The sequence below is a fragment of the Budorcas taxicolor genome, chromosome 22 (genome assembly GCF_023091745.1).
Source record: "Budorcas taxicolor isolate Tak-1 chromosome 22, Takin1.1, whole genome shotgun sequence".
In the NCBI taxonomy this organism is placed as follows: domain Eukaryota; kingdom Metazoa; phylum Chordata; class Mammalia; order Artiodactyla; family Bovidae; genus Budorcas; species Budorcas taxicolor.
In genome coordinates this window covers 43,753,323-43,779,620 of record NC_068931.1, presented here as the reverse complement: position 1 = coordinate 43,779,620, position 26,298 = coordinate 43,753,323, and the positions used below count along the sequence as shown (strand labels likewise).

At 42.3% G+C, this 26,298-nt stretch overlaps 1 protein-coding gene across 2 annotated transcripts in view; it reads left to right on the top strand.

Moving 5' to 3' along the window:
* Window positions 1-26,298, top strand: part of PTPN2 (protein tyrosine phosphatase non-receptor type 2) — a 65,491-nt gene that overhangs the window by 33,909 nt on the left and 5,284 nt on the right. Inside the window, exons 4-9 of one of the 2 annotated variants that reach the window (XM_052660618.1) lie at window positions 4,185-4,283; window positions 8,374-8,511; window positions 14,471-14,680; window positions 15,896-16,048; window positions 20,809-20,990; window positions 24,788-24,889. In XM_052660618.1, coding sequence (XP_052516578.1) covers window positions 4,185-4,283; window positions 8,374-8,511; window positions 14,471-14,680; window positions 15,896-16,048; window positions 20,809-20,990; window positions 24,788-24,889 — 884 coding nt within the window. Of the gene's footprint in view, window positions 1-4,184; window positions 4,284-8,373; window positions 8,512-14,470; window positions 14,681-15,895; window positions 16,049-20,808; window positions 20,991-24,787; window positions 25,243-26,298 lie in introns of those variants that run through there. The other variant, XM_052660617.1, reaches the window with a different exon arrangement.

Sequence of the window (26,298 nt, the reverse complement as noted above, 5' to 3'; positions counted from 1 at the left end):
ATAAAAATTAATTACGCTTTTTTACTTAGCATAAAGCAGCTCCTATAAGTCAAAAACAAAAAGAAAATCTGAAAAAAACTGGAAAGGAACATTAATTCACAGTTCATAGCAGGGAAGTAAAGGTAGACAATATATATAGAAAAGATGCTCAATTTTTCTAAACTTAAACCAGCAATCAGTTACCACTTCTCACCTGTCAGAACCACAGATTTAAAAGTTTATAGTACTCAGAGGTCTAATATGTAAAGACATGAAGGTAAATGTGAGAGTATTTGTTATAACTTAATAGCACAGGACCAAAAATAGTAGGACAGAAACAGTCTGTAAGGAGCTGGCTAAATAAATTATACACATGTTATTAGTACCGATTGTTTCTGCGAATCAGGAAAAAATACAGAATTCACTTTGCTATTTTCTGTTATATTTGAAGTTTTTCTTATGTGTATTCATGATGTTTTTAATAGTCATTTTTAGAGTTGAAAATTTTTACTGTTTTTAAAAACCATGTTAAAAATAGAATAATTACCCTAAATTCCTTATCACACCCTTTCTTATTCTCTTTCTTTCATTCTTGTTTATCCTTTCCTCTTTGTCATCTTAGTTTCTAAAAATATAATTGTTTCCCAAGATTCTGATTTAGCTTTCGCCCCCACCTAGTCTGTACTCACCAGTTCAATTCTCTGGAACCATATTTTGAACGTTTGTTTCTTAAGAAAGAGGCTGGACTCTGGACTCATGGTGTCTGCTTGAATCCTGTTCGTTCATCCAGCAAAGCTTTGAATGCCTGCTTTGTGGCAGCATTGTGTGAATGAAACAGCCATTCATAAAACTGCTAGTATGAACTTCACATCCTAGAGGGAAGTAAAATTAACAGCAGCTAGCAATCTTTTATTTATTTTTTACTGAATTACAGTTGACTTACCATACTGTGTTAGATACTAATGTGAAGCAAAGTGATTCAGTTATATACATGTATACACATATACGTCTCTATATATTCTTTTTCAGATTCTTTTCCATGGTAGGTTATTATAAGATGTTGAATATAGTTCCCTGAGCTACACAGTGAATTCTTGTTGTTTACTTTATATATGGTAGTGTGTATCTGTTAATCCCAAACTCCTAATTTATCCCTCCTCCCATTTCCCCTTTGGTAACCAAAAGTATGCCTACCTTCTATGTCTGTGAGTCTGTTTCTGTTTTGTAAATAAATTCTTTTGTATCATAGTCTAGAATCCACATATAAGTGATATATATTTGTCTTTGAATTACTTAGACTGATAATCTCTAGGTGTATTCACATTGCTGCAAATGGCATTATTTCATTTGTTTATGGCTGACCAATATTCCGTTGTATATATGTACCACAGATCTTTACATATGTGTACCACACATCTTCTTTAATCATTCCTCTGTGGATGGACACTTAGATGGCTTCCATGTCTTGACTGTTGTAAATAGTAACAGCTTGCAATTTTTAACATTTTTCTATATTTTATATAACTTAAGCCTCAGGATAACCCTTTGTGATAAATGCTCTTATTATCCTTATGTTAACATGAGGAGTCATCTAAAGAGACAAAGGAACATCAAATAACTTTACCAAGGTCATACAATAAGTAGGGTGAGGCCACACGGTCTCCGTAGGCTGCTGCATGGCTCTGGTTTTAATTCTTCAGATCTGCTGCCCTGAAATTGTGATATGCCCTTGGATTCATTCCTCAGTTCCCTGAGGTGCAGCAGCATCCTGCAGCACTGTGGGGTTTGCTTCCAGGACCCTCTGCAATGCCAAAGCCCCCGGGTGCTCATGTCCTATCGTTGTCGCTTCTGTCCTGGCCCCACATACACAGATTCATTGAGTCACAGTCATGTATTAAGTTTGCCATCTGAGGTTGTTGATCCTGAGGATGCATAACCATGCCTAAAAGGGCTGACTGTGTACTTATTGAAAAATCTATCTGTATCTGGACCCCTGTAGTTCAAACCTCTGTTGTTCAGGAGTCAGGTGTATATGTAATCAATATGTATCTCTGTGATCTATAGAATAGTGCTAATAAAAACTCATGTAGTGCCAGGTAATATGGTGAGTATTCCACGGAGTGTTCATTGTGGCATTGTTACTGCTTTTTATTATAGTAGTAATGATAGTAATTACTAGAGAATCCCATGGACAGAGGAGCCTGGTGGGCTGCAGTCCACAGGGTCGCAAAGAGTTGGAGATGACTGAGCGACTTCACTTTCTTTCAATGATAGTAATAATCCTTTTATAAAACATTGTAAATTTCTTCATGAAAAAGAAAATACCCGACTAATACCCTGGTTTAAATCTCCTGTCCATTTGGGCTTTCCTTTGTGTCCTGATCCAGGCCCTCTGCCCTCATTCTAGTGGACTCACTGTCTTCAGCTTTGGATTATTTCCTAAGTCCTCCCTACCCCCTGCCCCAGAGCTTCCAGCATCCACCCACAGGACCACTTGATGTCACAAATTCTTCCTTTTCTGTGTCAAACTCTTTTTTCCTTTTCCTTCTTTCTTTTACACTAAGCTAGCCCCCGTCCTGTTTTTGTCATCTGGGTTAAAGCTGTCCTCATCTGTCGAATTCTCTCCTGTTTTCTGCTGCCCTACCCTTCTCTGGAGCTCTCTTTCATCTACCCCAGCATAGTAGCTTTTCAACTTATTTCTTTGCCACCAGTCCCTCATTTCTAGTCCATCTTTAACAATTCCTCTAGAGGAATTTTGGTGATGTACCAATCTGGTCATATTTCTTCATTCTGTAAAGAAGAGATCGTTGACTGTTTCCTGGGGTCGAGTACCTCTCACTTGCCAGGTGTAGTTTCCTGTGGGTTCTCTGTGTCACCTTCTTTCCCAGAAGTGCCCTGACACTGGGAATGGACCTGATCCCTCCCCTCTCCCCTCGCTGTGTCAGCACCTCCTCGTTTTTAAGGCCCTGCCCTGGTACCCTTCCTGCTCCTGCATACCCAGGCTCAGCCCTCGCTCAGGTGGGGCTGGGTGTGTTTCTGTTCCTCACCTCGGACGTAAGCTCTGTGACAGCTGGGACTGCTTTTGCCTTTGTCCCTAGTATCTTGGGACAGAGAACATGCACAGAAAATATTTCAAAGGACAGCAAAAACCAGAGACATTAAATGTTTATTGAAACCGCAGTTATTCTGCTTGTCCTTTGTTGCTTATAATTTTTGTCATCCTTTTCCTCTGAGTTTTATGAAAATTAAAAATGTATACCTGCTGATCCCTTGGTACAGATCTCCATTTTGTAGAAGATAATAGGTTGTATTGCTGGTAAGTGAAAGAGCTGAGAACCCCTCTTCCCCTTTTAGAACCACTCTAGAATGTGTGTGTGCGTGTACACACTAAGCAGTGACTTCATTGGAGACCTGATCCATCCATTTTTTTAGATGAAAGAGAAGGCATTCATTTTACTGGGGCTCTTCTCATGGCTGCTTTTATCTTTGCACTGTGTGGTTTTGGAAGTAGCTCAAACTCTGAATAATATGCACTCAGTAAGGGGAACGGCTCCTCAGACCTGAAGGTGCAGCTTTTCAGGGTTCTTGGTCCCTTCTAGCATTGGTATAACTGAGAGCATGGAGTAATATTTCCAGAACATCCACTACAGAGCTTGGGATACAATGGCCCTGAAGCTGCTTTTAGTGCAGCACCACTCGAATGGCCTTGTCTCCTGTGTGGAGCTGAAGCTCCAGGCAGACCCAGCCCCCGGCAACCCACAGGTAACTGCTTGTTGAGTTACTCAAGGTACAGTCAAACCTGTTAGCCTGCACGCACTGCAACCACCTGAGGATGGCAGTGCCCTCAAAGGGTGACAGTGGTGACTGGTCGGGAGTGCTGCCCCAAGCCCATACCCCTTGGGACAAAATCTTGTCTTGGCCTTTTTTCCTGCCCAAGCCTGCTTCTTCATCCCTCAATTCAGAGAGCTACCTGACAGCCTGGAAATTTTTCTTTTCTGCCTAAGTAAATAAAAGTCAGTTTTGATCGTTGATAATCAGTAATCCGACTAATAGAGACCTGTTTTTAGTTCAGGAGGGCTTAGAGTCTGGATTGACATTCTATGACCCGATCCCCTGTTCTCAGATGCGAAGCTTCCTGGAAGGCATGTCCTTGGAGTGTCAGTCCCCCCACCCCCCTCACCTGCTGTTTCTTCTCTGTCTTACAGGGTCCGCTTCCTAATACAGGTTGTCATTTCTGGCTCATGGTTTGGCAGCAAAAGACCAAAGCAGTTGTCATGCTAAACCGAATTGTGGAAAAAGAATCGGTGAGTAATACTTGGTATTTACAACTTACTGTACAGTCTGTGATTGTTAACTTACAAGTATTTTCTTATTTCTTTTGGGGTAGTCATACATTAGTTTTGGCCTTTAATTACTAAAAACTAGAGTCAGGGTGATTCTGACTGGAACTAATCTATCATTTTCCTTTATTACCTTAAATATTTAAATAACAACTGTGGACCACTGCTCTCCAAACATAAGTATAATGGAGTGAGTACTGGCCAGTTGTGGTACTTAGATATTTGGAATTCGTAGGCTTTTTCAGAATCGTTATTATTAACAGAATCCTGGAAATTTTATGAAGGATTGAAGTGACAGGTTTCTAAAACCTATATAAACTGCCATGGGCTCTTATGTCAGGAGGTAGTGAGTATTGATATGTATAGATTTATTCACATTTGAGGTGCAGTTTAAAATCCAGTGCTAATTAGTGGTGTGATGGTGGTTAAGTCTTCAGCTTCTGTGGCTTGAGGGTCCTTCTGTCAAACATGAACATTAGAAAGTGTTACCTGTCAGGTCTCTTCCAGGCCTGAGGTCTAGGCTATTCTGCTCCTTCAGATCCCGAATTCTTGCTTTTCCGAGTTCGCAGCTGCCGGTTTTCAGCGCTAGTGGCGGTGCATCTCATCTGTCTCAGTCTGCAGTGTTGTTGCTGCACCATGGTGTCCCGCAGTGTCAGCGTAATCCCTGCAGTGGTTTTCATGCTTCCACGGTGACCCACAGACCCAAGTAATGCAGTGCTGTTGTTGGAACATTTGAGCATCGTTGCCAGCTGGAGGATTACGGGTTTCATCTCTCATTCTGCAGAATAAGTATTGTAATAGAGAAGATTGCCACCAGCAATCAGAAATCACCTTCATCCAGATGTTCAATAAAAGTCAGGTTTGATTGTTGAGGTCGCCTCGTGTGTGGTGATATCCTGTTTGTCAGCATAATGATGTCAGCAGCTGCTGCTGGTCAGTGTTTAGTGTTATAATGATATTCCAGCTTTATTGTTTCTTCTTGACTTTTGGTTGAAATTCTTCTATTGAAAAAAAAAGGCTCCCACTCTAGTTACCTACCACCTTGATGTAGGAAAAGCAGTTTTCAGAAGAAGTTGATTCCCACGTATCCTCAATATGTCACCACTTAGGTTTTCTTGGTGTGGGGGCGGGAGAGGATCAATGCTGTGAAGTCATGAGTTTGTTAAACACCTTGATTCAGTTCACTCCATGGCAGTTATTATCCTTGTTGTTGTTTAGTCGCTAAAGTTGTTTCCAACTCTTTTGCGACCCCATGTACTGTAGCCTGCCAAGCTCCTCTGTCCATGGGATTTCCCAGGCAAGAATACTGGACTGAGTTGCCATGCCTTCCTCAGGGGATCTTGAGGAATCAATGCAGGGATCGAATTGGTGCCTCCTGCTTGGCAGATGGATTCTTTACCACTGAGCCACCTTGGAAGCCCGTTGTTATTCTTACTTGTAGTCAAATTGTCCCTTCATAGGCCAGAGTAAGCTTTTCGGGTTGGGCCCTGAATTCTTTTAACAAAAACCGAAGAGTCTTGCTAGCTCCTTTGATGTCTGGAAGGACTCCCTGTTGCAGGCTTATCTTGTGCTTTCCTATGCGAATCAGCTGTTTGTTTAAGAAGCCTTGGTTTCTTTTGGTGAGCAGCGGTATTTCAAGATCACAGCAAAAATAGTAATCTTTGTTCTTATGGGTTGGTCTTTTCAGTGAAGAGAGTTAAGGAAAATTATGTTTGTATGTTAAGATAACACTAGTGTTCGTACTGATACTGATGCTTCTTCCTTTTTTTTCCTTTGGTACTGATATTCTGATACTTGATACTGATATTAAAATTTAGGACTGTAGGGTTGATTCACCATGAATTCTGGTTCTCAGAGATACTGGTGATGTTGAATGTCTTCTACTCATTTACTCTGTCCCATATTGCACACAGAAAGTACTTATAATAACAAAATCAAGTCCATCACTAAAATAACTACTGAAAACAGTTTAAAATGCTTTCTCTCATCCTCTTTTTCTCAAGTTGTGCTTTACCTCCATCATCAGCGGTTGCCGCATGTTTTAGTCTCTTAAGTCCCTTTTGTGTAGATATGCATCTGTCGCTGAGTCTCTCTGGTTGCTCTGTGTGTAGCTCACACAGAGGATCCTGAGGATGGGTGCCCTGGTCCCAGTTTCTTGTGTGTTGATGACAATACCTCTGCTGGCTTGATGCTGAAGAGTCTGGCAGAATATAAATCTCTGGCTCACATTTGCTTTTTGAGCAGCTTGACGGTACTGCCCATTTCCTTCTGGCATGTTCCTGTCACAAAGGCACATCTCACTGTTTCCTTTATTAGTTACTTATTCTTTTACCCAAAGGATTTCTTTTTCTTCAGATCCCATTGATTGTACTGAAATGTGTCTGTGCTGGTAATCCTGGGTCAGTTTGTCCAGGGACAGAGTGTGCTATTTCATTATGTGATTTCAGGCATTTTTTTCTTTCTTTTAAAGAAAAATTTTTATTGAATTATACTTGTTGACATCTATTCTGTTCCTTTGCTTGCCTTACTGTTCTTCTCCCGGGGCCTTCTGTTACACATATGTGTTAGATTTTCATTGCCTACTGGTCTCTCTTTATTTCTTTTTTATTTTAAAAATGTCCTTTTTCTCTTAAGGCATCATCTGTAGTGTTTATTCACAGCCCTGTTCCCTTTAATCAATTAGTCTTTGTTTATGAAATGATGTGTTCTGTTACTTTTGATTCTTTTTTTCTCTTCTGGCACATCATTTATGAGTTGTTATAATTTATGCTCTTTCACTTCTTACGTCATTTTGTTTTTTTAATGTCTTTTAGCAGCTTTTGAAGTATTAGCTCATAGCATTAATTTGTTTGGGAAGTATTTCTATTGATTGTTATTTGTAGCTGTTTGTGATATCTAAAAGGAGAAATGACCATATTTTACAGGGATGTTTTCCTAGTGTTTTTCCCAGTGAATGGCTCTAGCTCACCTCACCACAGCCTGCTGGCCTCACAGTTTGGCTTTTGGGGAGATGCTTTTATTGTCACAAAATGTTAATTCCACATCAGTAGTTCTGCCAAAACGTAACAGTTCTAGGTAAAGGGGACTTATCTTCTGATTCTTTCCCTTGACTTTTAGTATGTAAGTATGCAGTGTTATCTCTAGATAGATAGTATTTAGTAGCAGATTAGCAGGTATTTATGGAAAATGTTGTGTTCAGTTGCTAAGTCACGTCCAATTCTTTGCTACCTCATAGACTGCAGCACACTAGGCTTTTTGGTCCTTCACTTCCCAGAGTTTGCTCACATTTACGCCTTTTGAGTCAATGATGACATCCAATCATCTCATCCTCTATCACCCCCTTCTCCTCCTGCCCTCAGTCTTTCCCAGCATCAGGGTCTTTTCTAGTAAGTCGATTCATTGCATCAGGTAGCCGTATTGGAGCTTCAGCTTTAGTGACAGTTCTTCCAGTGAATATTCAGGGTTGATTTCCTTTAGAATTGACTTGGTTTCATCTCCTTCTGTCCAAGGAACTTTCAAAAGTCTTCTCCAGTACCACAGTTTGAAAGCATCAATTCTTTGGTGTTCAGCCTTTTTTATGGTCCAACTCACATCCAAACATGACTACCGGAAAAGCCATAGCTTTGACTTGATGGACCTTTGTTGGTGAAGTGATATCTCTGCTTTTTAATATGCTGTCTAGGTTTGTTATAGCTTATGAAAAGTACTTCTAAAATAAAGCCTTTCGGTACTGTTTAAAGATACAATTCTTGCAAGAGTTTTATATTTATAGAAACATTGAGTAAATACCAGTATGATGAAATACAGGTTACCCTGCTTTAGAAATGACAACTTGATTTTCATTTTATGAACATGATATCTGTTAAGTGTGTAAGTTATAAGAACATTTTACAAACTGTGTTTATAAGATGTCAATCTTATTAAAATACATTAAACATCAAATATAGTGTGCCTGTCTCTAGATTTGGGTACTTGAAAAATATATAGCTTGTGTGTGGTTTGTTTTCCTTTCCAGCTTTTTGTGGTTTCATTATATCTATGTTCTTAACTTTAGGTTAAATGTGCACAGTACTGGCCTACAAAAGATGACCGGGAGATGCTGTTTAAGGAAACAGGCTTCAGCGTGAAGTTCCTGTCAGAGGACGTGAAGTCCTACTACACGGTCCATCTGTTGCAGTTAGGAAACACCAGGGTAAGACTGCTTGTGCCCAGACTATGGGGCTTCATGTGGTGACTTTAAGGATTATTCTTTGTTCTTAGATTTGAAGTTTGGGGCAGCCCATTCATTGCAGCAATGCCTGTAATGGTTCACCGCCATAACCATGTCCTCATAGATTTTGTTCCCATATGTGGTGGCTCTCTGAGAATTCCTAAGAAATGCTGGAAACTAAGAATTGTGAAGTTCAGGTTGATACCTGAGGATTCTGAGCAACTGATCAGTATTATAATTGGTTGAAGATTGAGGGAGAGGGCTTTAGAATTGGGCAGCCTGGGTTTACATCCAGTGCTGCTGCTCAGTGATCCCTGCCCAGGCCCTCCTTATCTTTAAGGGGAGGCTGTGGTGCCTCTGTTCGCATTTGTGACGTTGAGTGAAGACATGGGTATCACATGAGGAGGTATGTGCAAAGGTGCTGGTACAGAGAGCATGCCTGGGAAATGCTAGCTCTTGTTCTTGACGCTTGGAGAGAGTTGCTAATTCGAGGGGTTTGTCACATGGAAATGTGCCTTTATTGAGCTGGTCAAAATGGTGAAATAAATTTACCATATGACCTCATCAGTATTTATTTGGATTTTTTCCAAAAATGTAAGACTCGTTCCTTGGTGCCTGGGTGAGAAACAGGCACGCAGTTGGTTGTGAGCCTACTGTTGTTGTCTAAGCATCAAGATAGTTCCCCCTCTTCCCATTTACCTCTTTGCTTTCTTTGGTTTGTATTTAGAATAACAAAAAAATATGAACTAAGAGTGATTCTGAGATGCATTCAGAAACTAGAAAAACTAGAAAATATGAAAATGTGCATTGCCTAGAAATGGCTTCAGGGATGTATCTGGTCTCTAAAGCGAGATACTATTTTAGTTAAGTATTAAGTGAATTGAGTATTAATTTGTGATCATTAATCCAAAAGAAAAAAAAATTCGTGGAGAAGGGAAGTATATACACTTTTTAGATATGCCGAGTTATCTATCTCCTAAAACACCTGTCCTTTGTGACATAAGCGTAGGTGTGTACTGTGTGCGTCTGACTGGGTCCAGCTTGCATGAGAACATAACTCAGCTCTGAGGTCATTCAGGGAGGGGCCTTCTTTATGAAATCTCCTCACTGTGTGTGTTTTGCACCAGTGATTTCATTTGCGTGTATCTTAAGCTGCACTGAAATACATCAACTGCTACTTGGTGCTGGTTGTCCAGCCCTTATTTCCCAGAAACAGAACTTCATTTCCATAAACTTCTCATGGTTCTGGGAATCACCTTCTCTTAGTATTTATGTATCCTAGGTACTGCATCTGCTGTGGCATTAAAATTGATTTAGCAGGAGATTGGCATAGGTGTTTTTCTCTGTCCTGACTGAGAATTGATTACACCTCAAATAATAAAATACTTTTGTATTTTGTTTATCAGCTTGTGAAGTATTTTCACACGTATATAGTTTGACCCATGGTCTTCCTACAATGTAGATAAACTCCTAATCCTGTTTTTCTTACTAAAAGAAAATAACCTAAAAATCTATTAGGTTAATGGATTTTTCCCATAAATAGATTACTTAGCCAAATTCCAGATCTCCTAACTTCTAATGACATGGGACCAAGTCTAACTGTTGTGGAAAGAGCCTTGGTTCTAAAGTTCCTGAAGCGGAGGCCACCCTGGGAGTGGGCCAGCCCCTGCGATTCAGTTTCTGGCAGTGTGTGGTTTCTTACTGGCCTGTGTTCAGAGTCCACTGTAATTAAACAGCAGCAGTTGATGTTCTACTTCACAGTCTGTAGTGAGAGTGAGCAGTGTTGGAAGGATAAGGTAGCATTTTAGTGGGTGAGACAGGATTGCATTAGTCACATTCAGACCCAGGAGCCAAGTGGCCTGAATCCTGGCTGCTGCTCCTGGCCGTGTGACCAGTCCTGTACTTGATCTCTGTGCCTACGTTCGCTCATCTGCGAAACGAGGGTGATGGCGTGCTTCCCTCATGGGATTGTCACCGTGACTGCGTGAGTTAGTGCTCTGATGGTGCCTGAGGTTCTGGGCTCCCCTGGGTCAGGGCTCCTGTGGGAATGGAGTGAGTTGGGAGGGCCTGCAGGAGCCAGGGCAGTGGAGACAGGTGAGCTGAGGGAGAAGGTGCTGATAAAGTAGGGCTGCCTCTCTTGTTCCTGAGGTCAGAGCACCAGGTCGCTTCTAGAGGAGTCTCCTGACTGACCTGGGCAGAGTTGCCCTGTCAGGCCTACTCTGAGGGGACCTTGCATCTGACGTGTCTGACGGAGCAGTGGAGCACCAGCATTCTTTTCAGCATCATGATGAGAGCTCAGTCTGAACTTTTGCCCCCAAGTCCATTCTACTTTTGAATGGCTTAAGCTGTGGAGGTAGTTTTGAGGGGCTTTTAAAATCCAAGGTCACGTGGAGAACTTGCCTTTCGGGCTTTTCTGTTTACTTGCCGTTTGGTGTTTTCCATGTGTCTTCGGTCAGGTTTAGGTGATTGAGTTCCTGGAAGACAGTGTTGTGCTGAGTTCTGTTTCTTCTGCCCCAGCTTTGCTCCCCCAGGCTCCTGTCTGTCCTGTGCACCTTCCGTCCAGCTTGTGCCCGTTTCTTGCTTTGGTCACTTAATGTGTTGAGGTCCTTTCAGTGGGTACAGTGAGTCCCCTGTTCACCACCCTGAGAACTTCTTCTGAAATGCGGAGTCCTTCCCCAAGGCTCTGGAAGCCTTTCCACGGCCCCAGCCCACCTGCCCTTGCCACTTGTCTACCTACCAATTCTCCTGTCCATGCCTGTCTCAGGCACACCCTTCCCTCTGCTTAGAACTGGGCCCTAAGGCCCCTGGCATACCGTTCTCTTCTCTTCACCACCTGGGCTTCTGGTCAACTCCCAGAGTGACTTTCGGTGACCATGTATTTAGCTTGGCCATTGCAATGGCCCTGCAGGAGCTGGTTAAGGACTGGACTAGGACAGTGACCTCGAGGGGGACAGGGTCAACACCTTACTGCTCTCCAGGTGGAGCAGAAACACAGATGAGGAGACTGGAATCGTGGAGAGGTCATAGTTGATTGAAAGTGTTAGGGCTGTGATTAAGGCCGCCAGCTCGTGTCCCTGTGTCTCTTCAGGCTTCACCGGTGTGGGGGTTGCCTGTTTACTCCTCACTGGAGCCTGTGAAGTAAGTGCTTTCTCAAACCCCATTAACAGATGGTGAAACTGGGCGTATGAAAGTCTTAGAAACACAATTTTGCTACCTTCTGCCTGTGCCTAAAGTTGGGCCTGGGCCACAGAGCTTTGTACACTTTTTTTAATAATAGTTAGAAGATTTATAGTCCTCTTCAAACTGATAATAGTAATAGTTAACCTGAATTTGAATGGCTCTGTATGGCACACACAATTCACCCCCACGCTCATAGCTCCTGTTGTCTGTCCCTACTCAGCTCATAGACCAGCTTCCTGGCCTTCATGGACTCTGAGCTTGTCATCTTATTCAAAGACTAGAGTTAGAATTCTTAAAAAAAAAATGTAAATGAGATTTTGCCCTAAGAACAGTGTGTGCTAACGTCTTTGTGCAGGGGTGGTGTGCACGATGCAGTGTTTTCTGAAGAAAATGGTTCGGGGATGTGTGGACTGGCAGGTGTGTGCAGACCAGCTGGAGTCTGGTGTGAGGGGCGGCAGTGAGAAGGGATGGAGGCCTGGACTGGGCATCACAGAAGGAGGACCAAGGGCATGGTGACCACGGAGGAGGAAGGGGCGAGTCCACTGGTATGAGACGAGGACTTTGTCAGAAGTTGTGGGATCCGAGTGTAGAAAACTAGGACTCCGTTGGAAATTGTGGGGTCCATATGTAGAGAACTGGGATTCTGTCAGAAATTGCGGAGTCCGCCTGTAGAGAACTGGGGACTCTGTTGGAAGTCGTGGGTTCGCAGTGTGAAGAACAGGACTCTATTGGAGGTTGTGGGGTCCATGTGTAGAGATGAATTTCATTTGAGCTCTCCCTGCTCTGGAACCCTTCCCCCTTCTCATTACTTTTCCAATATGAAATGAGGGAAAGGGCCTCCAGTTGTGCACATAAACATTTTTATACCACAACAGTAAACATTTGGCTCCTATTACTTCACATGGCCCTTTGGGTATTAATGTGATTTTGTGAGCTGTGTTTTTCGTGTCTTGTTTCAGGAGGGGTTAATTAATTTTTAAAAAAATTACCTATAAGAAGTTCTTTAGTCCGTTCCTGTTGGGGAAGAAAAAGATGGATTTTCAGAAATCTATTAGTGCAGAAGACTGTAGTATACAAACAGTGGTGAGCATTTCTGGGAACTGGCTTTGAGAGTCCCAGACACTGTGACCTGAATTTGGAAGAAAGAAAGAGGCCATTGATCTTGAGCCAGCATCATTCAAGCAAAGAAAAAGCAAGTGGTCGCCCAGGATTGTGGGGTGACCTTAGGTTGGGGCCAGGGTGTGATGCAGAGTTGAACTGCACCATATAGGCCACACCTGTGGGAGCAGGGTCCTGGCACCACCCCTGCCCGGCCTGGAGCTCTAGCAGGTCCACCTCGACCTGGCTCAGGCCCTAGGGGACCAAGTCTGGCCAGCTGTGCGTGGTCAGCACAGCATGGTGGCTGAGGACTGCAGCGGGGCGGTTGTCTGGGGAAGGGTTAAAACATCTCCTGGAACCTCAGGCCTGGCACGTCAGGCCTGTTTATATGAAGATGTATGTTAACCACGTGCCTGGGTTGAAAATTGTGCAGAGACGTGTTAGTGGGTCCCTGCTCCCTCTGAATGAGGAGTAGGAGGCAGAGCAGTGCTCCTGGGGATGGGGGCCGCTGGCAACGCTGAGGGATGTTTTCAATAATGAGTTAGGCAGAAATAAAGATTGTTGGGAATATCCAGGAAGCGGTGCTGAGTAGCTAGCCAGGCAGGCTGTATGAGACAGGAAGCACTTAGCATGTTGGTAAACCAAGTTATCAGCACATCAGCCAACGCATGTCAACAGTTCTAGGATTGGGAATTATTACCATGTGGAAAACATCAATTAAGAGAGAAGTTTCAGTTAAAAATGTAAAGATTGTGTCTTTAATTCTTGAGTTGTTCCTCTGTGCGTGTGTAGCTGAATCAGAAAGATAACTTATAATGGGGACGATTGTATCTTTAAAAATTTGGAAATTGTTTTTTTTTAATAACTTTAAATTTAAAAAAATAATTTATTTATTTGCTTTTGGGTACACTGGATCTTCATTGCTATGTGGGCTTTTCTCTAGCTGTGGCGAGCAGGGCCTACTCTCTAGTTGTGGTATGTGGGCTTCTCATTTCAGTGGCTTTGCTTGTGGAGCACAGGCTCTAGGGCACCTGGGCTCAGTAGTTGTGGCTCCTGGCCTTCGCTGCCCAGTGGTATGTGGGATCTTCCCAGACCAGGGATCAGTACCATTTCTCCTGCATTGGTAGGCAGATTCTTCACCACTGAACCACTGGGGAAGGCCCAAAACTTTGAAATTCTTAAACAGGAAATCAGTAAAGATGTGAAATTATACTGGTAGAAATTTATAAAATTTCATGATGAGAATTCACGCATCATGATGTGTGATTTAAGAGGATCTGGCAGCATGTATGGTGCAGGTCAGTGGAGGAGACCCAGGTGCTGCTCCAGTCCTACTATGCCATCTTCTTACGTGTGACCTTGGGTGCATTACTTAACCCTTGCCTCAGTTTTCTCACCTGGAAAATGGATTTTAATGGGATTGTTATATGGGTTAATACATAAAAAACTTAGAATGTACCTACAAAATAGTAATTGTTACAAAAGTGTTAGCTATTAATATATTCCAAATTCTCCTAAAGAAAATCTTCCCAAACTTGTATGTGTGATTATCAACAACCAAATGAAAAGTCATGGTGCATTACACAAAACACATCTTACTGCAGTATATTTTTAAAAGAAAAAACTTAGAACTAACCTTTCCCCCTTAATTTTCACTTTTTAGACTGGTGAGACCAGAACAATATCTCACTTTCATTATACTACCTGGCCAGATTTTGGAGTCCCTGAATCACCAGCTTCGTTTCTCAATTTCTTATTCAAAGTGCGGGAATCTGGCTCCTTGAACCCTGAGCACGGGCCTGCGGTGATCCACTGCAGTGCCGGCATCGGGCGGTCGGGCACCTTTTCTCTGGTGGACAGCTGCCTTGTTCTGGTAAGTGGCCTCATTTCAGGCTCCCATACCTTTTTGTTGTTTCCACTGGCAGAAGTTAAGTTCAAATACCAGGATCCCAGAACTGTGCTTTTCAAACTTAAACATCTGCCTTTTTTTAGAAAAACCAAAAATTCTCTTTTACATCCTTTCAGCTGCCTCTTGCTTGTGATGAGTGGATGGGGCTGTGACCAGGATAATCCTCGAGCTCTGGGAGGAGACTGATGCTGGTAGCTTTGTGTTAGCTAAATGATAGGTTGTCTCCCTCGCCCACTGTATTTTTCAGACATCAGTTGGAAGATAATACTGAATTCCTTCTTGCCTTGGTTTCCTTATTTACAAACTGTGGGTAGTGGTGGTATTTCCCTCCCAGGACTGTTGTGAGAATTAAGTGAATCAGTGCATTAGGAACACATACTGTCTAAGCCCCTTGGTCAGTGTGGTGTTGACATCACCCCCTGAGATTCCTGTGGTGCCCGAGGGCCGTGTGCCGCCCCAGCCCTCCCAGCCCCCGCTGGGGCACCGGCATGTGCCTGTCTTCCTTTTAGGGCATGTTAGACGTCACTGTTTAATACCCGGTGTTTAATACCCTGTGCTGCCATCTAAAGCTGATTGTTACATGTAAGTGAGCTTTGATGTGTTTAAGAACTCTTAAGCATCTGGTCTGTTGATGGTAAATATTAAAACTGGATCAGGTGTGTACCAGTTCCCTCCCAAAGTTACTGTAGCAGCTGTTCTCTCTTCCAGTTGGGGTGGGGTGGGGTGGGGTAGGGGCACAGTGGATTCAGCCTGACTGCTGCAGCAGCGGCCTGACATATCATCTGCAGTGTTGTCACCATGGGTCTCTCTGTTCCACCCCCTTGGGTGCTGCCTTCCATAGACTGCTGTGTACAGACATGAGGCTGCTGTGTACAGATATGAAGGCAGGGGGCACCCAATGAAAGGATTGACTCCTTAAAAAAGAAGAGTACTAATCTCTGTATTTATCCTTATGTTAAGCCAGCACTCGGCATAAATCCTTCGTTCGACCAATCACCAATCGCTAGGCCACCACAAGTGAGATGACTATTGGCAGGAGTCAGCCGTGGGTCTTCCCTGTGCTGCATGGACAGGGAACGCTGGCCTGGGCCGGCTTGCCCTTAGTGGTTATCTTAGACTGCTTCTGTTTTCTGGGCTCGTAACAACAAAAGGCTTGAATAATGTTTACCTCTCTTGCAGATAGAAAAAGGAGACAATATTAACATTAAACAACTGTTATTGAATATGAGAAAATACCGAATGGGACTGATTCAGACGCCAGATCAGCTCAGATTTTCCTACATGACTATAATAGAAGGAGCAAAGTTTATAAAGGGAGACTCAAGTATACAGGTAAAGCATGTGTCAAGTGTATTGTCGTCGGGTAACTGCGCTCCGTGTAAGCCATGGAGCTTTTCCCCTCCTCCTGAGAAGTGTGTTTACATTAATATGGTGGGTCCAGCTGGCTTCTGAGATGGAAACCTGTGCCCACCTCTTTGTGTGCTCCTCAGCCTCTTGTAAAATTTTGCTTATCTCTCAGAAACCCAGCTGGGAACATGGTTGCATTAAAAAAGGTAGAAGTTTCATGTAGAAGAGAGTCTGAGCATTTAATCATTGAAATAACTGGAAAAATTAGGTACTTTTGGCCCCTTAAAACCTGGCCTGGAGTTACACAAGAATACTTAGTTTGTAAATAGATCATCCCATCTGCTACAACAGTGAGTAAGCAGCTTGAGTACTTGCAGCAGATATAATGAACCAGGACAGTGTTGTTTTCCTCTGGTTGGTAGCTTTATTCTCATGAGGGTGTTTTTGTTCTGCAAAAGCTAAAATTGATTTTCAGAAATGTGTTTATGTACTAACATAAAATGTAAAATAGAAACAGAAGTAACAGTAGACTCCCGTTTCTTGTCTGAGCCAATCATATAGAATTTTACATAAGCAGGTAGATTTTCTTTTTGTTTCTCCTACATAAAACTGCTCACTTGCTCTCTAGTTTCTGTGATCATGGCCAAAAGAGCAAGGTTCTGAATAAGCGCTGTTTTGTAACAGATCACACCATCTGTGGAATGATGTGTAAATAGTTGTGTCATATAGATTACACAGATATTTAAATACTCCTGAACAATTTTATTTATCAGCTGACGTTTTTGTTGTGATCATTGGTATTAACTATTCAAGACAGTCTATTTATCAATTAAAATTTTAAGTTTTATTTAAAAGATTCCCCTTCTTTAGCATCAAAGGAAGATTTTTAATGAAGAGAAAGGTGAGGTTCCTCAGTGCCCTCAATCAGTAAAGTGTTTGGTGTGTGAAGATTAAACCCACGAGACATTAGTGCCTCCCCCAGATGCCACCTCAGCATTCAAGATGGGGAGCGTCTCTAACGTGCATGTCCACCAGATTCAGTGCCAGTGTGTGTGCTGACCCCGTCTGCTGTGCTCATTCCCTGGCTCCTCCTCCAGATGGGCGCTTCCTCAGGGCACTGCCCGTTGCTGCACTTAGATCATGGATGTGCCTCCTCTGAGGGTTGCTTTCCCCATGGAGATGGGTTTTATGGACGTGATTCCCATAGTGACTGTGGTGTGTGGCTCGGGGGAATTTCCTCTGTCCCAGTTTATCTGTGCTGTGTGGCTATCACGTCCCTGACCCAGCACCTTCATCCCCGCTTAGACCCACAGATCCTTTGCCTCCTTCCACAGGGCCCATTGGAAATACCCCTGTTTCTCAGGTGCTCAGGATCAGAGAGCCTGTTACCTTCCAGGGGGCTCAGTTTCCACAGAACTGGTCTCAGCAATCAGTTAGTACCTACTGAATATATGAGAATTAAGAGACTGTGAAAGTACATCATTTACAAAGTAGAAGTCCTCGCTAACTCACCCTCACCCCCCAGCATGTAACTACTAATGCGTGCGTGTGTGTGTGTGCTTCCAGGGCTGTGTGTCCATGCATCAGTAGTATTTATGTATCAGTGTGTGGACTTGTTTATTTTATGTCGTTATTTTCAGACAGTTTTCTCCTTCTGGAACCCCTGATGTCTCATGCTGTAGCCATGTGTCTGTTTAGCGTTGAGATGTAGCCAGTCTTAATCGAGTTCCGCTTAAAATTTAAGGTGTACAAATACAGGGAGAAAGAGTATAAAAGATCTCAGTAATTTAAAAAATATTGTGTGTTCAAATGACAATATTTTTAATATATTAAGTTAAATAAAACATGTTAAAGTTCATTTTTTTTTAAACATGGCTATTAGATACTTTTTAAGTTACATATATATGTGGCTTACATTACATTTCACTAGACAGTGCTATCCTAGAACCTTAGCTTAGAACAGAACAGAAATCTCAGAGAAGTAGATTTCCCTGAAATCTTAAATCATAAAACTGTCCTGTTACAAAGATCAAGAGTTGCTTTGTTGTGTGGAAACCCCAGAGTGCATGGCTCTGAGTGTCCTGTGCCCCGCAAGCATCCCCTGGACACATAAGGGGGTGATAGGAAATTTATGGGCTCTTTTTTTCTCTCCATGCATCTACCTCCTCCTCTTTGCCTCTGATTTTGGGGGAAATGAGTATTTGTAAGAAGAAAGAGGGAAGCTTTTCTAGTGTGAGCTGTTGGCAGTGGGTGCGGGATACTGTCTTTCTGTCCAGTAGCACCTGCACTGTGTAAGCTTCGTCTCTGGTTCTTTTTCTTGAAGGAGGCAGCTGTCTCCACCTTCTGTCTTAATCTGGGCTTATGTGATGAGAGTGGTGTTTCCATTGTTGACTATAGTTTCGTGTTTGTTTTCCTGTGAAGATTTCTGATATATGTGGCTATAAAATGATTGAGAACCTGCCAGGACAAAGGAAATCTGTTAGTATTTACACCTAAAATGACTGTACCTGAAACTAGTAACTGTGTGTGATGACCGCATAGTGCGTGTTCACGCACTGCCATCTCCAGTGGCCTGGGCCCACTGGGAAAGAGGAGATGAGCTCTATCTGTCTTTAAAAGGACTCTGTTTACCTCCATCTTTTTGGCCTGAGGTTGTCATAAACATAGTACCATTGCTGGTGTTTCACATCTTTATTAGCGAATCCTCAGTTCTGCCCAGAGATGTGGCAGAAAGATATTGCTCTTTTTTTTCCCTCCTTTGAAGTTCACTAGCATTGACAGCCCCCACCCACCACCACCCCTGCACCCTGCTGAGTCTTGGTAGATTCTGGGAAGTGGGCCAGTGAGTCTTGTTTCTGGGCATCATCTTGTTTATTGACATTGCTGAGTTTTGTCCAAGTATGAGGCCAAGTTGCAGTAACTAGATTTTGGTGAAGAATTGCTCAGCGTAATTCTGGAGACAGTTAACATTTTTGTTGGGTACTTAAACTCTCTGGTGTCTGACACTGATGGTTATTTCCAAGATGCAGAGCATCCTGAGGGTTTCTGGCACTGTCAGCCCAGGTTGTCTGGGTTCACATCCCAGCTCTGCAGCTGTGGAGCCTGGGGCAGGGTGTTCACTCACAGCCCACCTCCCTGTATGACAGGAGGGATCAGCAGGAGGAGCCGCACCTCCTCCAGGAGTCTCGTGAGGATAGGGGACCAGTGTAGGTGGAGTCTTAGGTCAGCCAGGGGTGTGGTAGTGCTCAGGAAGTAGCCGTCTCTCCACTGCATTTCCTCCAGTATAAAAAAATCTTGTTTGGACAGAGAAAAAAATTTTTAATGGGAAAGAACAAAATTGACACAGTTACCTCAGGTGAAAGCATCTTACTTTTGCGTGTTGTTATATTCTCAGCTCTTGATGAGATAGTCTTTCTGGATGTGATGGAGACACCGCAGGTCCCTTTCGGGAGAGCGCAGACCCACCCCAGGTGCCTCATGTCAAGGTTGTCTTTCCCTGAGGTCCACCTCCTTCCTGGCCTCGCCTGTCTGGCCACGCTTTCCAGGCTCCCCTTCCTCCAGCCATGCTGTTGTGCTAACTGCCCTCCAAACACAACAATTTACAGAGTTGTACTTTCTGAGTCTTTTGTGAGTCAACTTCATAGAACAAAAGGAGATCCGTTCACACACTATGCAGCTTCATAGAAGAGCTATGTCAGGGGAGGTGGAGTGTGACAAAATACCTTTTAAATTCCTTTGTTATGTAATGAGACAAGCTGGAAATTAGTTTATCGGTGTGTCAGTGAGTTTCCTGAAATTTTTAAATCTAAACATTACAGGCATTGTTTAAGTAATGCCATTTTGTACCACAGTAACTTCAGAGAATGACTATTCTTCTGTCAGTCCCAGAAGAATGTGAGTTGTGCAGTATTCCTTCTCTGTCAGAATCCTTGAAATTCTCAGACAGTAGTTGCAGGGAACCTTACTCATTATTAGATCTGAGACTCCACACTTGCAGGCTAGATCTCCAAAGAGGGCCTCTCAGGTCTGTGCCGGAGTCAGAGTTAGAGGTCATGGAAGCCGCTGGCTGTCCCAGCCGTGCCTCTGCTCCTCCACGGATGTCCGGGAGCTGGGTGAACGTGTTCTAGCCCTTGGAGGACTTGGAGAGCCTGGGTCTTCCTGCCTCAGAGGAGGAAGGTGGATGGCTCTTCATTGTGGTCTGAGTCCTGCCACCCCACATTCCCGGCTGCTGAGGACCTTCCCGCCCTGGGTCAGGCCAGCTGCTGGTGCCTGTGGTGGGCACAGTCTTTGGAGTCCTCTGGCACCGGAAGGACTTGCTGGTTCTCTCTAGACTGGACAGTGGCAACGAGCCAGAGGACATGGGTCACATTCATGGGCCATCTTGGTCACTCTTCCTGCAACAGGTGCCTCTGCACTGGGGACAATACAGTCAGACTTTGAAGATCTTAACCTGAGGTCCTAGTGTAGTTTGTCTCAAATGGGCTAAAGTCACTGTGTTTTATTAAGGTGGTTGTGTTCAACTACATACTGATGTGCATCAGAATTAAATGCTTTATTATTATTATTAAATTCAACTTCAAGTAGACATAGCTAGAAGTGGTTTGACAAAACACGTTTTCCTCTTTCATTCATATGTTAGCATCACAGGGTTCTCTTCAGTATATAATTACATTTCATAAATTTTATTTAAGGAAAATCAAAACTCTAGTGTTTTCATTTGTTTCTCATTTATCTTCCCTATGTAGAAACGTTGGAAAGAACTTTCTAAGGAAGACGTATGTCCTGTTTTTGATCATTCGCCAACCAAAATAATGACTGAAAAATACAATGGGAACAGGATAGGCCTAGAAGAGGAAAAACTGACAGGAGACAGATACTCAGGTCTGTCCTCTAAAACGCAGGAAGCTCTGGAGGAGAGCAGCGAGAGGTAAGGTTACTGCAGCAATGTGCTTGCAAAGATGAGACTCTTATTTTAATAAGTTCGTGGATATTAATATAGATCCTTTGTTTATTGAATTAATGTAGTAATTTATTATTGCAGGGCATTTAAATAGTATATGATGACTTCATTGATCTCAAAGAAGACAGTTTATAGACAGAGGCCTGTTGGAAAATGGCTTGACACAATATGGCTTTAGCACGATATTAGAGTGTAAAAGTTAATATAAGTGGATGCTAAGGTGTGTAGTGTGGCACAGAAAACAAGCAGTAATACCTGCTGTTTGTGTAGTTACGCAGTGTTCATGCTTCTGTTATATAGTGTAAGTGATAATATTTCTTTAATACCACTGAGGGTACAAGTGCTCAGTTGCTAAGTCTTGTCCAACTCTTAATGACCCCATAGACTGTAGCCCGCCAGGCTCCTCTGTCCACGCCTGGCAGGACCTCTGTCCTAGGCAGGAATACTGGACTGGGTTGCCATTTCCTCCTCCAGGGGATCTTTCCGACCCAGGGATTGAACCAGTGTCTCCTGTGCCTCCTGCATTGGCAGGTGGATTCTTTACCACTGAGCCACCTGGGAATCCCATTAATACCTTTATGAAATAGTTAAATGAATATTTCAATTTAAATTTGTTATTGAAGGAAAAAAGTCTTTCTAAAAAATCACATAAAATGCCCTATACTTTTAGGGTTTTGAGTACATATGAATGTGTAAACTATTCAAGTTTTTAAATTCGAAAAATTATACTTCTAGGGCTCCAGAAATCTCACACTGTATGAAGTTGATATCCTGAGTTGTGAGTTTCTTAGAAAAGTAAAGGAACATTTTTTCTTCCTCTCTTCAGTATCTGAGTGATTTTTTTTTTTTTTCTTTTTGTCAAACATGCTTTTTCTTGTGGGAGATTTTACACTGTAGTCATATTTGTTACTTTGGGATCTTGGGATATGCTGTGAAAACCATTAAGGTTTCCTTACATTATAACTTCATTTCTGTGTTTCCCCAAGACCTAAGGAATTGCGATGCATGGCAGTTACATGTTGCACCGCAGAGTTTGTTTTGACTTAGCTGTGCTGCTCCTTATATGTGATGTCAGTGGTTTAGTCACAAGTTAAAGAATAGAGGTGTTTGTCTTTTCTTCTACCTCAGACTTAATGCTTTTAAGTCAGGAAATAATACTGTGAGCTCTGTATCCTTTTATATATTTTATATGTGCTTTGCCTGTTCTTGATTACAAGGTATTTTTTTTTTAACTGGCAGGTACATACATACTTGTTATATGAATTTTCAGTCCAGAGAGTGAATTTTGAGTAATAGTTTTTGCACATCATTGTAAGAAACACTCAGGTAGAGATCATTCAGGCAGAGCTACCTGCGTCTGTGATAAGGGAAAGTGGAAGGAAGACTACAGGGCACACGGAGATGGGCAAAACATAGTCCCAAGTTGCTAATACACTTGGAGGACAAAACAAGAACCCAGACCAGCATCATAAGTGATTTACTGTAAATAAAGTGCTATAAGATAAGAATAGAAGGACTCCAGGGGCTGAGAGAAGCGAAGAGAAGTGTGTTGTTAGTTTAGAAGGAAACAGACTTGGAGAACAGCAGAAAAGCTACTTGTGCGGGACCAAAGCCATACACGGTAGGCAAACACTGGAGAGTCTTTGTGAGCATGCGTGCTCTCATCACCTTTGTTAACTAGGAGTGGGGCTGCTGGGTCACACGTGGTCACTACATGGGGATCATTTTTAAGCCACTTTTCCAAATGACTGCATCACTTTGCCTTCCCACCATCAGTGGCTGAAGGTGCCCTTATCTCCAAGAATAATTTAACATTAATAAAATAATCTAATATGTAGACTATATTTAAAGTTCTCTAATTATCGAAAACCCACCTTATAGCTTTAGAGAAAATAGCTGTACTGAGATAATATACATATGAAGTTGACAGATTTAGAGCATACAGTTCAGTGTGTTGAGCATATTTACAGAGTTACGTAGCGGTCACCATAATGTAATTTTGGAACATTTTTATGATCCTGGTCTGTTTAGCTATTTAAAAAAGTAATTCATGATCTTGTCCAGGATCATGCAGCGTATGAGTGGTTCTTCAGGCTCCTCACCTGGGACCATCCACCACCTTCTGTTCACTCCCTGCTGGATATTGTTTGCAGCTTTTAGATGAGTTGCCTTCTAGGACACCCCATGATCTGGATCCCTCTGACTGTTCCTCATTATTAGACTTAGGTTAAACACTTGAGGCAAGAAGAAAGCTGGCTGCTGATATAGTAGACACTGAAGAGGCATTCAGGACTCTTAACCAAGCAGCAAGTCAGGGCTATGCCTGACAGCGATTGCTGTGGCATAGGCAGCCTGACTCTGAAGGCAGGGAGGCTGGTTAGGCTTCCGCTGTAATACAGCAGTACCTGAAGGGAGATGCAGTTTGTGGGATTTAGTTTTTTTGTAACTAATTTTAATAGCCCTTACACTTGATGTAATTGTTATGCAAAATATTTAGATGAGTACTCTTCTTTTAAAAATATATGTTAAATAGGCAAGTTTCCATCCCGTTCACTTCAGTCGTTTAGTCTTGTCCAGCTCTTTGCGACCCTATGGACTGCGGCACGCTGGGCTTCCCTGTCCATCACTAACTCCCAGAGCTTGCTCAGACTCATGTCCATCGAGTTGGTGATGCCATCCAACCATCTCATCCTCTTAAATTTCTATGAGTTTCCATTAAGTAAGTGAAAAAAAAATTTAAGTTTTGCTTTCCATATCATTTCAAGAAGGGAAATTATTTTAAACACTACTCAAGCTTATTAAAAACATATTTTTAAAGTATTATAAAATGGTTAGCTTTCATCAGCTTCAGGGCTTGTGTTGCTCCCAGACTTTGCATATAACTGAACTCTCAGATCTGCTCACACCTGCTGAATTGATTCCACTTTGCATTCTAAGGTGTCAGTTTCTTCATGCAAAGTTTTTTTTGCTTCTTGCAGCATTTTTCATGTTTTTCCTCAAGAGCGCCCGATGGGAAGAAGCCAGTCTCACATCATTAAGCAGTCTTCATCTACCAGCATGATGTCTCACAAGCATTTCTAAGTTTTAGAACTGTTTCCTTTTTCTGTTTCTTCCTTCAGCTCTGTGATTCTACTTGTATACTGTGAAAATGTGTCTCTTGTTGATTTTTAAAGGTAACAGCGTCTGCTACTGCTGCCTTCTTCATGGTGGCTGTCATCTTGGGCTTTTGAGATTTTCTTCTTAAGGGGGAAAAATAGTAAAGTACATGTTGCCATCAACTGTTCTTTGCCTTGTTCCAGGACTGTGATGTTGGAAGTCAGATAGCTTCCATTGAAACAAAAATTCTGTATTGAACAGGAAAATGGGAGCTAGAAAAGGGTGTGGGCAGATGACAATAGGCACCACACAGCGGAACATTCAAGAAAATGTTAACTTTAGGGGTTTTTGTGGAAAATCAGACGTAAACTCCAGAGGGGACCGGATGCTGAAGGGACCCTCTCTCTTCCCAGTATTGCTGACTGGTTAGCAAAGAAGGATAGAACACTGACACCGTGGTTCTTTTCAGATCCCACTAAAAGTATATTTATTAGCACAGAGTTGAACTGGCAATTGTTGTTGAACAATCCGAGTGTATCTGTGGACCATTCAGAGCATTGAGGCCTTTCCCCTTCTTGCAGTGTCTTAAGGAGTTGAGGGGTGGGGGGATGTGGGCTGAGTCCCTGCCTGCAGCTGAGCCCACCTGCTGATACTCTGTCTGTTCACAGTGCTCTGCGCAAGCGCCTCCGGGAGGACAGGAAGGCCAGCACTGCCCAGAAGGTGCAGCAGATGAAGCAGAGGCTGAGCGAGACCGAGCGCAAGAGGAAAAGGTGGTTATATTGGCAACCTATTCTCACTAAGATGGGGTTTGTGTCAGTCATTCTGGTTGGCGCTTTTGTTGGCTGGACACTGTTTCTTCAGCAGAATGCCCTATAAGTAACTAATTCTGCCCCGCAAGCTTCGGCCTTAGCAGCTGACAGTGTTGCGTGAGTCACAGAGTTGGTCTGCCACAGACTCCTCACCTAGACGGTGCGTGTGACTCGACACCTACAGAGAAGTGTGGTGTCTGGTCCCCACAGCACCCCAGGGCACTGCCCACACTACCCACCCCCTAAGTAAAGACTTGAATGCTTCTTAAGAACTGGTACATTTTCCACTGTGTTCATACATGCTAAGTGTAATATTTCACCTGACCAGACTGAGAAATCCTTTACCATAAGGGTTCATTTTTGGAGGCTGTCTGGATTTTAACCTGCACTTGATATAAGCAATAAATATTGTGGTTTTATCGACATTATTATTGGAGAGAAAATGACCTTAAAGTAATGCGTGTAATGTATAATGTACTGTTGACATGGGCATCAACATTTTATATTCTTAACCATTTCAGGGTAAATATATTTTATAAGTACCTATTTAATCTTACTTTTGTAGTTAAATGTACTTTTTAAAAGCTCAATTTGAAAAAATCTGTTACCATAAAAATAATGATAAATTGTATGTTGATTCAATTGTACTGGATACGTTTTCTTAAAGAGAAGTTTGATATGAGCAGGTAGAGCTCTGAATAAGTAATTTTTACTATATATTTGCATTTCTTTTATGTTTTACAGTCTTCCCAATTTTAAAAAGAAAAACAAACAAAGAAACAAAAATTTTCTCTAAAAATATCTTTGAAGGAAGGTTCTCCTTACTGGCGTAGTCAGGTAACAGTTGGTCAAGACTTTGTAAAGAAACTGGTTTCTGTAAAGCCCATTATTAATACTGTTTATCTTTCAGGAAAATTTCAATGTAATTACCCTAAGTTATAATTGGGGTAAATCATGATTTAGGAAATCAAAATAAGGAACAGCATTTTATTATCCATGATTTCCATTTATTTGACTGAAGTTTTGCAGTAAAAAAAATTTTCAAGTTCTTTCTACTTCAATAAATAGTATAATGATGTTCAAACTTTATACTGTCCCTTTAACTTCTTAATGAGTATTTTTAAAGCCTATTGTTTAATGAATTTAAATGCTCATTTGAGTTCTAGTGTTTTAACTTGTTTTATTTAAACTTTAGGTATTATAAATTTAGTTGCTGAAATAATGAAATCACATTATTTTGGTGGTTTCAAACTATGCTGGTGGGATATCTAAGGGGTTACTAGGAAGGGATAGGGGGGACGCTGAACTTCCAGCCAGGCGTCTCTGCTTTATCCACTTTACAGGGTAAGATTGCTGTACCAGGCTGAATT